The sequence below is a fragment of the Leptidea sinapis genome, chromosome 31, assembly GCF_905404315.1.
Source record: "Leptidea sinapis chromosome 31, ilLepSina1.1, whole genome shotgun sequence".
NCBI lineage: Eukaryota > Metazoa > Arthropoda > Insecta > Lepidoptera > Pieridae > Leptidea > Leptidea sinapis.
In genome coordinates this window covers 2,775,643-2,793,008 of record NC_066295.1, presented here as the reverse complement: position 1 = coordinate 2,793,008, position 17,366 = coordinate 2,775,643, and the positions used below count along the sequence as shown (strand labels likewise).

Here is a 17,366-nt window from a genome sequence, read left to right as displayed (position 1 = left end):
TTGGCCGAAATAACGGATTTTAATGATACTATAAAACATTATCCTTTCATTATATGGATAAAATTTCTCCACTTTGGAATAGACTCTAAGACTTAAGGAGTTGTCCAGTCGTCTTATAGATTACAATCCTGACCCAGATCTGTCTGTTCGATGAGGCAACGAGGCCAGCTTCTTCGACTTCTTACCTGCAGTCTGTCTTCTCTCTTCTGGGTTAATAAAAGGCATTCATTTTCTCAAAATTGATTCCTTTAGAATTCCTTTTGATGTCATTTCTAATATACTAAATACTACTACCGCTTCGGAAGCAAATGGCGCTCTGAGAGAGAAGAAACGGCGCAAGAAACTCTCCAAGCATTCATAAATAATAAAGCAATTGAACAGTTTCTACTTAAATTTCAAATGGCCACATAATTCAGAGAAAAATAAACCTCGACTTTGTCGTTACTTTTAAAGTTATCAGTGTTTTACTTACAGACATAAAATGTAATGTTTTGCAAAACAAAACACTACAATGTACTTACCAAACAGAAATAGCTTACACAATAACCAGTTTTCCTGTACTTAACCTAATATAAGCATGTTATTACTTAAGTAACTAATGAACTAAGCTAAGGCATTGCTTTAGTGGAAGGATAAAACACAACTTGTATGATATAATACTTATAGATGGTATGATCTTGTTTTAAAATAATAAATTATTGTTAACACCGTATATATATCGCCAGTGGGAGGCTCCTTTGCACCGGATGACGACTAGATTAAAAGTACCACGACGACGCCTTTTTTTGCTGTGAAGCAGTAATCTGAAGGGCACCGTAGCTAATGAAATTACTGGGCAAATGAGACTTAGCATCTTATGTCTCAAAGTGAAAAGCGCATTTTGTTGTGCCGCTTAAAATTTTTGGGTTTTTCAAGAATCCTGAGTGGTACAGCATTGTAATGGGCAGGCCGTATCAATTACCAACAGCTGAACGTCCTGCTCGTCTCGTCCCTTACTTTCATAAAAAAAAATATATAGCGACGGAACGCTCCTGAGTCTCTCTGGTGATACAAGAAAGTATGAACTGCGGTAATTACATACGATCAGGAGAAACGTTTGTTTGTATGTTTCTCTTTATACTTAACTAAATAGTTATCTACTAACGTAAACAAATTTTATAATTAAGTCCTGCTGAGTATCTGGCGCCCGTTCTTTTTAGTTCTTGGGTATTTATTATCTTTATGATCGTAGATTTTGAGGTTCAATCTCTCTCTAGTCGTTCCCTCATGACTGAGGATCGTGGTCATCAACAAGTGGTCCACGCTTGGAGTGAACTACCTATTTGTTTCTATAGGCTTCTGTCCTTCGCGGCCCTCACGACGGAGCTAAACCTCGGGGACCTGGATTCTTTTATTTGGTTGGTCCATCTGGTAAGAGATCAGCCTCGGGCACGCTTGCCGTTCATTGACGATCGTGCCGTTGCTTTAGGTTCAATAAGTAATTTGTCTAAAGAATGTAAATAAAGCTACGGAGGTATTGGTAAGAACAATAGGTACCTACTTATTACTTGATAAATACATTATATCAAGAGTAAAAGAAAATGAATGTTTTGAATGATAAAACACTATTAGAAATAGTTGAACTGCAGGTAGGTAGTACCTACTTGATTCATTTCATGATGTACCGAGAAAATTAAAAAGTAGGTATGTATTTATGTAGCTCCTAGAAACACACACAATATTTAAAAGCCTTTAAAATAAACGTGCGCTTTTGCTATTACGTACAGCGTTCGATGTAAAATTACATAACATTCGACCCTGCGCAAATTGAAAAATTCGAAGCGGCGAAATTTGATTTCGACAATAAAAAGCACCATTGAAATACAACAAAGACTTTTTCCCACAGACGTCTGATGGAAATGACATTTTAAAAACGGCCCTCGGCCTCAAAGCTACGGTATTACGGTACGTACATATAGCTACGATTCGCACGCATGCTTTATGCGCACGTCGATAAAACAGGGCGCGGCAACGCTACGCCGTCAACCAATCACAAGCCGCCGCTCCGTGTGTGTGTGTAGGGTTTATGCGTCCGTGTGCCTCTGTTACAGTGTGCGTCACACGTATATGGGCGTCGTACATACCGGCTACCGACATCACAAAGAATTCCCATATCTTTTATGTTCTTAGATCCTTATCGTTATTTTACATTTAAGATGGTGGTCTCGAATTAACGGTCGGCCCCATAAACACGCCATAACAGTCTTTAATATGCCTTAATACGAAATAATCTGTGTTTTTTATGACTTTCTCCGTTAATAGGCTGTTATAGATTTGAAGATAGAAGCTGAAAATATGTAAAACTATGGGTAATTTCCTTTGATTGAATTGTTAATAGCTACTAATTATTGTACATCAACTATTGATATTTAAACGGGTGCCTTTATTTAATTTTTATTCAAGTTACAATCTAATCAATTGAGTTTATATTTCATTGTTACATTATTATTCGATACCAAACTGTCATCTAATTACTTATATTTTTCTTATTACATTTATTTTCTGTTGCTATGCTGTGACTATTAATGTCCTATTTTCTGACTACATTTTAGTTCCTATATATACTAGCTGACCTGGCAAACGTTATTTTGCCATATAAATTATATATATAAACCTTCCTTGAGCTTCAACGAATCTATTACAAAAGATTTCATTGAGCTCGGTCGAATAGTTTAGAGAGTTATTAGGGAACATACAAACATACATTCTCTTATATATATATATATAGATTAATCGCCTGTCGTTAAAGAAGAATAACTCTTGTCTATTTTTTAAAGGAAAGTAAAATATAATTGAAATTTTTTATCTCAACTGCACAGGCCTCGCATGAAACCTCAGCCTCTTATCAGCGTCACATTTCTAATCAAATTAAATTTAACTTTCGAGAACAAAATAAGTTACTTAGTAGGCAGAAAGGGCAGAATAAAAAATTGTCACGGTCCTTATATATACTACTCTTTCCTACTTCCTCTTAATTCATTGCTTTCTTAATTTAGGTCCATCAGTATCCTAGTGAAATTTTTTATTAAATAATGCTATATGTATGCTGTCCTAACAATGTTCCAGTATTTTAGTAACTAGTACTTTATATATTACCATTGAAATATTACCAATATTATATTTAAGTGCCACTGAATAATATAGGAATGTTTTTACTAGCTTTCGATTGAAAAGGTTTTTCACAACTTTTCGTAGACAAGTCCGTTTGACTATTTAAACCTTTGCAATTTCTTAAATTGTTCGTTTATTTTATATAGATATACTTTTTTTTATTGAAGTAGGCTTTACTTTTCGGAAACCCATAGTTATACAAATGATTTGATGTTTTCTTTAGTGTTTGTCTTTAAACAATTCGACACGTGTTTCGCCTCTACACGAGGCATCCTCAGTACGCGTTGTCTCGCCAAAATCTGGCACGAGACTAAGTCTTGTCGAATTGTTTAAAGACAAATATTGGCGGAATTAACACTAAACAAAACTAAAATCATTTGTATAAATATACTTAGTTATTGAGGGGTAAATATAGAAAAAAGTATATATATATATATAATTTATCAATATATAATAGTAACAATATTGTGTGAGGTGTAGCGGTCCTCCACAGTGCGGTTTTCAAGGAGCTTTTTTCCTACTACAAAACTGTAGAATGTGCTACCTTGCGCGCGTGTTTTCTCGCACATTCAAAAAAAGCGCGTACACCTTCCGCAAAGGCCGGAAACGCTCCTGTGATTTCTCTGGTGTTGCAAGAGAATGTAGGCGGCGGTGATCACTTAACACCAGGTGACCCGTACGCTCGTTTGTCCTCCTTTTCTATAAAAAAAACATTATTTATTTTAACACAAATTATCTTGCCCCAAACTTGGCACAACCACAACTATGCAAGGTGCAAGACAACGATAGGTATATATATACGTAAACATACATAAAAATATATAAATATCTAGGACTCAGAAACAAATTCATCATAATATAAATGTTATTTAGTTAAAGTACTACCTAAGCCATCTGTAAGTCAAATAAGGGGACACCTTAGTTTTCAATAAAAGTTTTCTACAAGAATGTTAATAAATTTCAGCTGCAATTTCGGAAGTCATAACAGATCTATTTATATAAGCTATACCTCACATTTAAATTAAAACGAAGCCGCAAAGTACGTTTGTACAATCAATGGATGGCTCACCGTCAAATTTCAATTAGGGTTGACAAAGAAACTCGTTTACTGTAGAGGGTGGGCAAAATATATTTTTTCTGGTTTTATATAAAGTTTATTTTATATTGCTTCGCTTAAATTTCTTTTACATAATAATAAGTATATTCGGAATGGATTTTATTTATAACTAGCTGACCCTGCAGCCATATAATATAAAATATATTAAGAGTAAGACCGTTTCTTGGACATTGCAACATTACTTTAATTTTCTAAAATAAAATAATATTTCTAAAATAAACGTTAGCCTAAGTTAAAGTAAAAAAAGTAAAAGTCCCGTCGAAATCGGTCCAGCCATTTCAAAGGTTAGCCAGAACAAACAGACAGAAAAAAATAGTAAAAAAATGTTATTTCGTTGTATGTACCTACCGTATATATTCATATACATGTAGTAAAAATCGATTATTTCAATATTACAAACAGACACTCCAATTTTATTTATATGTATAAATTTCATAAGTTTCATCTTTTTTTTTTTTGGATTTTATGGCCTGGTAACATAAGTTTCATCTGTGTGAAGCTTGTTAGGGCGGCTAGGTGCTAAGGCTACCACTGCGTCGCCTTTTACTGATCTTTTAATTGCATTTTTCGATATTTGTAATAAAAAATTTAAAACGCATCGAATTTCTTCAGTAGGTTCACAGAAAGAACACAAATGAAAAATGGCGGGAAATTGCATTTTACTAATTTGTTTATTTTTTGAAATATAACATTTTTAACGTCATGAAAATCAGTTTATATATACTATATGTTATAAGAGATTTTCCACGACCAACTCCTACGGGATTATTAATATATTTTATACAAACTTTAGCCAATTTAACCCTACATTACAATATAATAGAAGCAATGAGTTAGCTAAGAGGTCTAACTTCTATTAATCTTCGGAACTTTTTCCCTTCCTGACTTGCGTTAGTTCAAATGTTGCCACGTCACTGTTGGGGAACTAACGGATATTTTTTGCGTATATGTGAAGTATTTATGTTTATACAGAGTTACATGCTTAACAATTATGACAGCATATAGCCTACGAGATATTTATATGTTACTAGCTGATACCCGCGACTTCGTCCGCGTACACACATGACTAAGCACCTAGTACTTATAAAAATCTTTATTTCTTATGACAAATCTCAAGATTTATCGTTCATAAAAATTTTGTTTTCCAATTTTATTTTAGCTAAAATTAAGTTTATATTTTACCTGCTGAGAAAGTTGGAAAGCTATTAAAATTCTAAATCTGATTTCTGAACGACAGACGGGGGACACATCAGAGGAAAAACAAAGGTGTTGTTTTTATTTAATTCCAAGCATTTTCATATTTATTCACCTTTTAAACCTTCTCTGGACTTCCACAAATAATTCAAGACCAAAATTAGCCAAATCGGTCCAGCCGTTCTCGAGTTTTAGCGAGACTAACGAACAGCAATTCATTTTTATATATATAGATAGATAGATTAATGTCCATCGCCATACTTGAGGAATCATAAGAGCTTTGAAGGCCTTTGAATACTTAAATTTATAACTATGTTTCTTTTACCATTATGTCTGCCTGTCCGTTTCTTTTATAAAAGTATTTGAAAAAGTACTGATCCCATACAAAAAAAGTACATATAGCATTTACTGGTTCGTAATATCTACTAATTTCTAATTCATATTAAAAGGAAAACTGTATTCGTCATATTCTCATGTGAATTGTATTAATTATTTCACAAGATAGCTTAAAACAACTGACACCGTGAGTTAATTTGAAAGAAATATCGAATAGAATTCATTTATCGAATACATATCGAATATTTATCGAAAAAAAGTCATTTATGCTATATTTTTCTTGTGAACTTCTTAAGAATGGACAACGCATCTCTTATACTTAATATTATTAATAATATTTATCTATGTAATAGATAATTTATGCTTTTGCATGAATTTAATTTTTAATAAGTATGTTAGGATATAGTATGTTTTGGCAGTGATCTTCACAATTTGTAATGTTTTTAAAGTGATAACCCTCACTTCTAGGATTAATACACAAATAAAATTTGAAAAACAACAAAATTTTATGAACGATGCGGAACTCGAACCCACGACTTCCGGCGTTCCGTGCCGGTGCTCTAACCAACTGAGCTAACCGTTCGAGTATCGTATCGTTATAAAATCTGTAGATGAAGCCACAACTTGAGAGTTGAACAAAGCATACAAGATTTTATAGTGATCTTGACTTCGATTGAGCCGCGTTCTCATTGCCCCACTAACATTAAAAAAATTGTCATTAAGTAAATCATCATTTAGATTTTTATCTTGCATACTGTCTCCGCCTTTAAAAGCTGTGTATACTTTTAAGACATCTCATATTTAACCATATTAATGTATACAGTGTTGGTGAATATCTGTAATAAATTATATTGTTGTAGAATTGCCTGATATTACTCACAAAACATACAAACAACACAAAACTCGCCCTTTATAATTTTAGTAAAAATATCTAAACAGAATCTATGATTAAAATTTAACAGAAAACGAAAACTTTTCACAGCACCAAAACTACTTAACTCAATGGCCGTGTAGAATATAGAGTAGATTATTTTCCAATTGTTCCCGACGTTGGCAAACACTCGAAGGCAACTCGAAAGCAACTCGAAAGTAAAACGAGCGAATGAGAAGTGTCCTTCGCTCCCTTGTTTTATAACTTGTGTAAACATTGCATTGAGTGCTTTGGAGAGATAATGTCGGTGTACTCGGACAAATATTTGTTGTTTGTTCGAGTTGTTTATGTGGACATAATGTAACGTAAAAAATTCAGGGTGTCACTTGATAGTAACCTTGACAAGCACAGTTTATGTTTTTTAAACTGTGCTGGTCTACCATCTGTTTACCAGTGGGAGGCACCTTTGCACAGAAAGCTGGCTAGATTATGGGTACCACAACGCCGCCTATTTCTGCCGTAAAGCAGTAATATTTTAACATTACTGTGTTTCGTTGGGGTTTTCAAGAATCCTGAGCGGCACTGCATTATTATGGATAGGGCTTATCAATTACCATCAGCTGAACGTTCCGCTCGTCTCGTCCCTTATTTTCATTAAAAATATCTTTAAAATAATATTCATATTCTTCCAAGATCGCAACGCTTATCATGTCGTATTTCTGGAGTTGCAAACTTATAAGCATAAGATACATAATAGCTTTAAGAGTATGTAATGTATACACTTCTACAATAAAGTCCCAGCCACTGTTCAGGCATTATCTATAAATAAATTTAAATGTTTTATAAAAAAATGGCTCTGTCGTAAATCCTATTACTCCACTGCTGAATATCTAAATGATCGGACAGCCTGGGACTAGACTGTGATTATTTTATAGCGACTGTACAATATTGTATATTTTTATTGAAAAGAGCGCATAAAAAAAGAATGCTGGGAGAGTTTCTTGCGCCGCTTCTTCTCTCTCAGAGCGCCATTTGTTTCCGAAGCGGTAGTAGTATCTAGTAGTATAAGAAATGACATCAAAAAGAATTCTAAAGGAATCAATTTTGAGAAAATAAATGCCTTTATGCCTTTATATATTACAAATATTATATTTTATGACAGTAAGCGACGATGAGAGCAGGACGTTCAGCTGATGGTAATTGATACGCCCTGCCCATAACATGGTAGTGCCGCACAGGATTATTGAAAAAACCAACAATTCTGAGCGCCACTACAAGTGCGCTCATCACCTTGACATATAAGATGTTAAGTCTCATTTGCCCAGTAATTTTACTAGCTACGGCGCCCTTCAAACCGAAACAGTAATATTTTCACATTACTGCTTTGTGGCAGAAATAGGCGCCGTTGTGGTACCCATAATCTAGCCGGCATCCTGTGCAAAGGAGCCTTCCACTGGTAGATTACCGAATAGCAATAGTGTTCAGGACATTATTTGAACTTGTATTAGTTAAGGGTAGATATAGAAAGCATGTCAATCCAAACACAGATTAATTTATTATATAGATACAGATGAAATATGCGCTAAAACAGTCATAGAACCAGATGGGATAGTTTACTTGCCCGAAGTCACGCCTGCGGCAAACAGTTGTTCGACATTCGTGTGCATGAATATAGTTACATTTATATAAGTACAGTTATATGAAGATTTAAAATTATCAGACATTTAAAAATCCTTTATTAGGTAAAAAAAATATTTGTTGATTAGTTAGATTGCAATTTAATTAGTAGATAAATATTTATTTATGGACTAAACAATCTAACTAATGATTTGATAACTACACCTATTTAAGTTTTATTTAATACTAGCTGACCGGACAGACATTGTTCTATATGTTCTATACATAATAAAAAAAAAATACTGTTTTGTAGGAATTTACCAATAATATTTCAAAACATCAAGAATTATTTCGTAACATAATATCTCTGATAGAAAATATGTCCATACAAAACAAATATTGGAAACAAAAATAATTATGGGTCCCAAATCTAAAAAAAGTATCAATTTGGACTAAACTGCACTCCGTGAAGTTATCCCCATTTAAATCCGTTCGTTAGTTTAGGAGTCCATCGTGGACAAACAACGTGTCACGTAATTTATATATTTTAAGATATTATGGAAAATTTATTATTTAAACGTGTTGTATAGGCGTCAAAGTTATAGAAGAATAAAATTTTGCTAATAAAGAAAAAAATTCGCTCATTTTTGACGAAAAGTTTTATTTAGAAATGCATTTAAATTAATGGATAGTTTAACAGGATTTTGAATTGTATTGTTTATTGTTGACTTATAAAAGCATAAAAAGATTGTTAGATTTATTATAGTTTGAATCTTATAGCAATGCAGTATGATTTACTGAGGTTTTTAAATAACAATAAAACCATTTTTCTACAACCTATTACTAAATTATATTAAAGTTAGTTTACAAAATTAGCTCACAGTTTGAACTAACGTAGTAGTCACTTCTTTGGCGTAGGCCTCATTTATGAACTATACGTCACTCGACCGGTTGACTCAGCGGAAGAGCGCTCGGACGGGACCAGTGAGGTCGCGAGTTCGAGTCCCCCATCGTTCACCAATTTAATTTGTGTCAATCGTTATTGCTATAAATATTTTGAGAAATGAGAAACTTATTCGACATATTATAATATTATTTCCACGAAAACACTACAAATATATAAACCATTTGTCTGAAGCGCTTGTGAAGTCCCTCCCTCAAAGTAATTGTTTTTGCGGCTAATTCTTTTCCTCTCCGTTCCTCTGGGGGCGATGAGGGCGAAATTACATTTTTATAGAGTTACCAAGGGTTGATTGCTTTCTTATAAGTCAATTTTAACACCGCTCTAAGTCAATTTCACTTTTATCGTATGGGAAATTGTTTTGTGTTATCGCCTCGTTCGGGTTTGAACAGTTTTAATTGCTCTTGTTTTATGCAAAATAGCTTTTTTTGGGACCTACTTTTGCAAATATAACTTTCACTTAAAAACTAAATTGTGAAAATGTGCCATTTTTTATTTAATTCGGAATGACAACTCTGACAAAATTTTTCTTTGTTTATTTTGTTAATGTATATATATTCATTTAAGCTTTTCCCAGGACGTCCTTTACACCTTTTTCCTTTTTTTTATGGAATAGCAGGACAAACGAGCGTACGGGTCACCTGGTGTTAAGTGATCACCGCCGCCCACATTCTCTTGCAACACCAGAGGAATCACAAGAGCGCTGCCGGCCTTTAAGGAAGGTGTGTCGTATCGTCCCGGAAACACCGCACAAGGAAGCTCATTCCACAGCTTTGTAGTACGTGGAAGAAAGCTCCTTAAAAACCGCACTGTGGAGGACCGCACACATCTAGATGGTGAGGATGATATCCTAACTTGTGGCGTGTCGTGCGAAGGTGCTATTGGCCCTTCCCACATTGCCTTTGAGGTCCATCTATTGTCCCTACATCTTGCTATATGTCCAGCCTACTACCACTTCTGTTTCAGGGCGTAATGTAAGGCATCTATTACCTTTGCTTTTCGTCGTATACCTTCACTTTAACTTTTTGAATGCTTTTTATTTTTAGTACGGTCTTTTCCGTTGCTTTCTGGCATAACATAGGTTAAGTTTTAATTTTTGTATTATACGTCCACGTTTGGCATCCGTATTTGTCAGTACGAGTAGGTAGAACATAGCAACAGATGAATATAATATACCTTATTTATATATACATTTTTTTTTTCTTACTATGTTCTGTTTTGATGACAACAACGTTCAATGTTCTTAAATCTTTTGTGACTATATTAGATTTTAGACTAGCTATACAAAAAAAACCTAAAATACTGTCGACCGCTGATTATCCTGATGTTGTTGGCAAAATATAATGCGTGGAACTTGTCTGTCAGTTCCAAAGGCAGCTAGAGTGAAAATTCTACTCGAGTCTTTACCTCTGCGATTTTGTTTTTATCATTAAAAACATTGACAGATGCATCGGTATGCATAGAGCTGTCTTACACTATTTTATTTTGAAACAATTCAACGTTAAAAGTATAACCTTAGCTTAGTAACTTTCTACCCATGCATGCACTAAATAAATTTATATCATCACAATAATTGAAAATCTAAAGGCGTTTATGTACATTTTGACACTTTTGGGCTAACAAGCCACGCCTTTACTGATTCAATATATTTTGTATATCTGCCCCTAAATCCGTACCATATTTCTAATAATATGAGTATCTAAGAAAATTAAATCCTTTACTTTATAAACATGTAGTTATTTTTTCAATAGCAGACTCGCTGCTCGGTTCAGGGTCTGATGAGGAGGAGGAAGATGAGGCGAGGACGGCGAATAACTCCAGCAGTCCGGCGCATGCTCCACACCCAGCGCTGCACTCGGAACTGTCCCACAACGGAGACTCAAAGCCACATGAGGATTCGGAGGACCAGGTTGGTACTGCAAATGTTAAACACATATGTCACGTGTCAGTCATCAACATAATAATTATTGCACCACTTGATCGACTGAATGGAACCGTTGACTTTAACCACCGTCACCTGGTTTGATCACCTGGTTCGATCCTCGCTCTAAGCGTACCAATGTTCTTCGGTTTTCGAATTCCTACATTTTTTTGATGCTTTATAAAGTCGGTAATGCTCTTGTGATTGCTTTGATGTGACTGGTTACATCTCAAGTAATTTGATGCGTTGATCACATACCATCAGGTTACACGATTGTAAGCTCGTTCCATAGAAGAAAAACGATCGTACGTTACAATTATGACCGAAACGTATACTATGCAACTTAGGGCTCTTGCATTTGTGTGTCTTGGTTAGTTGCCTGATCAAAATTTATTTATTAAACCTCCCAACAAATTTCAACTCTTCTGTATGTAACAGTCTCACTGAACACCGCCGCCTCTCTTGCAACACCAGAGGGATCTCAGGAGCGTTTCCGGCCTTTACTTATCTTGACTGTCGTATCGTCTAGGAAACACCGCGAGAGGCAGTTTATTTCTTTGTTTGTTAGGAGGGTAAAGAAGATTCCTTGAATAAAAATTGTATTGTTTTAGGTACCCAATGGGTATGTGAGTGAGACTGGAACTCACAGCCCGTTGCTAAATTGACACATACTTATACTACACAACTCGCTTTTTTTTCGAATAGTCCTGGGAACACCGCAGAAGAAAATTTACTTCACGGTTCGGTGGGAGAGGAAGAAAATTCCTTGAAATCCAGGTCCAAGGAAACTTTTTGTTGTTTAACTTAATTTGCATTGAGGTTCGAACCCACAGTCTGTTGTTAGATACACACGGATACAACTCAACGCGTGGTCTTTGGTTTCTCCCTTATATTGTAAATAGCTTGGATGCAAGCATTTTTAATTACTATTGAAAATGTCATAGTTGTACGGTAGTTGGCGAGAGTTTTATGTCCCAGTGACTTTCGTGAGAAAAAGTTAGTTATACTATTACTAATTACAAGTCCTAAGCAAACACTTTAACCATCCGGAAATATCTTAGGTCTGTTACCTTTTTTATCGCCAAATTTTAAGCTAATACTACTCATTCAACATGTTTTTATAATACAATCCCATATGACATAAGTGGGAACTGATCACATAGTCGCATTCAGTTGTTCCTCTTCCATTCCCAGGGTTCACTCGATGGCGATGCGGAAACTCGCGACTCCCAAGCAGAGAACAAGTCCCCGGATGACGGGAACGGTGGCTCCAAGAGACGAGGTCCTCGGACGACGATCAAAGCGAAGCAGTTGGAGATTTTGAAGTCAGCGTTTTCACAAACTCCAAAACCGACGAGACACATACGAGAGCAACTCGCGAAGGAAACTGGACTTCCCATGAGGGTTATTCAGGTATGGCATATATAACTTATATCGTACACCATATCACAACTTGACATATATTCTTGTATCATATAACTGTAGAAAAGGATTTCTACGGTGCATTGCCATCCTGGCCTATCCTTATCATCTCTTTTTCCATTCAGGTCCTCCCGATGGCTTTCGTCAATGACAGAGACTACTCCGCAATACCTATACGCTTTTTTGTCTTGCTGTATAGTTGAAACTACTTAAGTGTCAAGGACTTCAAATCAAATCTTTTTAGATCTAATTTAGCCATATATGTCAATTTCTCCAACGGATATTACTTCGAAACGTGAAATTGCACCCGCATCACGTAGTTGTCTGGCGTTACACTAGAAACCTTTTTCCTCGCACAGCCAATTTGTGGGATCATCTCGGTAGATGGTAGAAAAACAGCAGTCGATACTGATGTTTTTCTGAATCGATGTGACTTAGGAACCTACTTTAAGTCTGGAGCACACTCCCACTTCAAAGGCCGGCAACTCATCTCGATTTTTGTTATGCTATATCTATGGGCGGCTGGTTTGTTTCTTACCGTGAGCCCGTTTGCCCTTTCTAATATTAAAACACAACCGCCATGATCTGATTTTTAACTGAGGTTCAGAACAGAACTATCTGCTAGTGAAAACCCGGTCAAAACTGATCAAACAATTCCGGTGTCAATCCAAAACAAAGGTGCACGAACGAACTTTGTATTCTGATAATATATCGCCTAGACAATCACAGTATATATTTATTAAAATGCTTTTGTATTTACATTATTGATAAATATCTCATTTTTATTTATATGCATAAAGTTATTACACCAAACGTTTTTTCATCAACCTTTGTCGTTACAGTTTCGTAAGAATTCGTTACTGTACAAAAAACGAGCTTTCACTTGTGTCTATTATTCGTTATAAATTGTATTCTACGTATACAATAACGGATCTAACGACAATAACGGCGTTGGCCAACAAGATGAATTTAATACAGAGTAATCGGCAGGTAGCGTGAATTCGCAACAATAAAAAAAACTTAACCTAAATTTGCTACATTCAATGAGATTTCGAAACATCTTATCGAAAAAAACCTCTAAGGTAACTGGAAAAAAAATGTGTAATCTTTGATTATATTTTCTGTATAAATAAACCAATCGATTACATTTTCATCATCCGTGTATCGTTTTGCAGAAACTTCACTCTGTATTTGTCACAAATAGCCGATGCTCAATCATGGCGGCGTTCGTAAATTGAATTTCGCGCGTATCCGTTCAGAAACGCGGTGACATGACAAATATCCTTATTAACAACGCACAGATTAAAAACAATGCTCTTTACGACTGGGCATTAATCTTGTTTATGATTTACTGGTTCAAATACCACGAGAGATAGGTACTGAGTCATTTCGAAATATGAAAAACTGGGTGTTTTTTTATTTTTTAGCATTGCGTTAAATACTGGCAAAGGTGTAGGGTAACAGAGTGTAAATAATATGAGATTACGTACGGTGCTCCTGGTCCAATGTGTTGTCGATTTTTTTATTAAGTGTTGAATTAAGTTACGTTTATTCAACGTTTTAAATTGTGATTCCTTTGTTGTTACAAGATAATATTATGTGCAACGGTGACCACACACAGGTGTCTATTTAATTCGTTTGTCCTCTATAAAAAAAGTTATTTTCAAGAGTACAGTGGTAGTTTAATAAAGAATTTACCGATTTTCCTCATATAAAATTCTTATAGCTTAAAACGAGGTTTCACGTAATTCTCCGCAAATATATTGTCAAAAATAAATACCTGTCTACTTATTCTTAGTCTTGTTTTTCACGTTAGTCTGTCTTTCATATGTGTCTCTAATATGAGTTTTAAGAGTTTAACTCTAATATATTTTTCGAGATATTGCTTACAGCTTAATAAAAGATACTTACTACTAAAACACATAAAATCATCTGATATTATAAGGCAGCAGGACACATAATCTAATCCCGTTCCTTTATCGCTGCTTTAGCAATCAAAGTCGAAATATTGGCGGTCTGGCAAATATTTTACTGTCGAAAAAAAAATCTAGTGGTGATTTGTTCCTGTCTCTATTTTAATTTTTTTTAGCAGTGATTCCTTTAACTGATTTTACATCGACCTATACGTTTGTATATAAATACACTGTCTTTAAATAATAAAATAGCTGGCATCTATCAAGAGAACAGTATTACCGATAGTATTATATAGCTATCTCAGTCACTGTGAGGGGCCTTAGCGGACCAACGTAGTGATGTTCTGTAATGTCGATAATATCTAACGTGAGCTTATTTATGATTGACCTCTCATATAGATGCTAGATTACTTATAAAAGAACTAACTTTACACAGTAACGCCAAAATGTGATGGTTTTGTGTGACACAAACAAGTTATATTTAAATATAATTTAAAGTCATCGGCAATACTTCAGTTAAAAATCATCTGGTCTAGGGCAACAGGATATTCTAATCCCGTTTGTTCACGGCTGCCTTAGCAATTACAATCGAATATCAGAAGTTCGGCACCATTTCATTACCGTTAAAATTGTAAAACGGTGATCAGTTTCTGAAAACTTTAATCCAATCTAACATATGTGAGAGCAATTCTCCACACCGTCTGCGCAGATGTTGAGATCGTCCGCATCGGTTCTATCGTCACGCTATTCGCTTTCCTTCCTTATTGTTTCGCTTTTTGTTTTGCGTTTTTTAAAGCTTTACTCTTGTAACGTTTAGTTTAGCAAATGTTAAGATTTCAACATCTATTTATTACTAACCTATGTTTTAATAAATTATATCGATGTTTGCGGCTTTTTGCAATTTTTTTGAAAAAAATTTAATTCAATATTTGCTCGTTTGTAAGTACTACAGTAGACTCGATATTTTTTCAATATTTTAGTGTAGTGTTTGTATTTAAAATGTACTTAACTAAGCCACTAAAATATATGATTTGCGATGAGAGATATTCTACAAACTTTAAATGATATAATATTTAGATATTAAGATATTACGGCCGGCAACTCATCTCTTGACCTTTGGTACTGCGAATTTCCATGGTCTGCTGATTTTCACTTTCCAGTAAGTGAGTCACTTGTTCGGTTACCCTCTCGTATGTGAAAAAACGGTGTGTTTAAGAGAACATGACATAAGAATAGTTTAGTAATACAAAATACAACTCTATATTCATGAAGTAATATCATTTATAATTTTTGATAAATCAATAATTGACAGTGGTAGATAAGTCTCACTGAATACCCACCAAATAGTGTTTAGCTTGCCTAAAGAAGTTTTCACTCTAAAAAAAACCATCTACCTACCTACTTTTATTCGACAAAAAAACCAAAACGTAATAATATAAAGGTAAACTCAATATGTTGCCATTGACTCCTCATAAAAAAAAACAAAACCAACCAAATAGGTTTGTTATCTTAACAACATATTTTTCTATTGGGCGTACCACAGATTATCACGTAATATAATGTAACGAAACCATAGGCAGGAACGTTAAGTGGATTCATAAACAAGATTTTTTGTCACCATCCGTCAAGTGGCATATCGCGCGTGTCAAATATTTGTAGCACATATGGCGTATAACTGTATCGGGTTTTCAAATACCGGATTTAACTAGTTAACGCGGAACGTGTGAATATTACTTTGAAGATGCCGAGGCCAAGCGAATTTTAATTAGTACGATATTACTGGGTGTAAAATAATTTAGAAATTAGTAGTAAAATTTGTTCTTATTCATTCACCGTGTTATTATAGTATTTACAAGTTGTATTCCCCTAGTTCATCTATCTAGTTGCTATAATAAAATGTATTTTAGAATTTCCAGTAATGTGCTCAATAATTTATTTGAATTACTAATACGGAAAAGAACCTGCAATGGAAAAAGATTCTCATAGTGCTTTTTATGTAGTAATTGCGTATTATAAGCTCAGTCGAATCTGCTGGTGAGTATAAGATGTATTATATTAGTTTTCTCAACGAGTTTGAGTATTTAAGGAGTATTAGTACACGTAAAGTTCTTGGTTTCAAATTTAACAAAAAATTTGCAGTCGCCGTCCGTTCTATGGCTATAAATAACAAATCACAAGAGAGACGAGCAGAACGTTAAGCTGATGGCAATTATGATACGTTCTGGACATAACAATGCAGTGCCACTCAGGATACTTGACAAACCCAAAAATTCTGAGCGGCACTACAACTGCGCTCGTCGCCTTGATACATAAGATGTTAAGTCTCATTTGCCCAGTAATTTCACTAACTACGGCGCCTTTCAGAATAAAACACAAAAATAGTTATACTTTCGTGATAAAAAATATTATAAGTATTCTACCCCATTTCTGATGACTAAATCACCCAAAGTAAATGCCAGTATAAAAAACTAAATATAATGAAATCTCTAAAAATAATTACGTTTTAGGAAGAAATAATTAAGAAGAGTTGCAAAACTTTGTAAACAAACAAAATTAACATCTATTTACAGCGAGACAATTTGTAATGAACCGAAATAGACAACTAATCAAGAGTCGCTCTGCTGGATCTTAAAAATAACTGAACGAACCGACAGACTGTCGTATTGTGTCGGAGTGGGAAAAAAGTTGAAGATATTTTAATAAGTTCATATATCGTAATATCTTTGCGTGACGGCCTGTCAACGCACCCTTACCTCGTATTTCATTTTTGAATTTTGTTGACATTTCGCTCTGTTTTTATGATACCCGAATTTTGGAGAGCTTTATTATAAAATGTAATTATTATTCATACATTTACGTTCGAG

The 17,366-nt window shown here is 34.6% G+C and overlaps 1 protein-coding gene across 5 annotated transcripts in view; it reads left to right on the top strand.

The window, feature by feature from the left end:
* LOC126974046 (LIM/homeobox protein Lhx1) overlaps positions 1 to 17,366 on the top strand; it is a 94,020-nt gene that overhangs the window by 47,532 nt on the left and 29,122 nt on the right. For 3 of the 5 annotated variants that reach the window (XM_050821422.1, XM_050821420.1, XM_050821418.1), the window contains exons 4-5: positions 10,998 to 11,155; positions 12,362 to 12,580. In XM_050821422.1, coding sequence (XP_050677379.1) covers positions 10,998 to 11,155; positions 12,362 to 12,580 — 377 coding nt within the window. The remainder of the gene's footprint in view (positions 1 to 10,997; positions 11,156 to 12,361; positions 12,581 to 17,366) is intronic. The other 2 variants (XM_050821421.1, XM_050821419.1) reach the window with 2 other exon arrangements.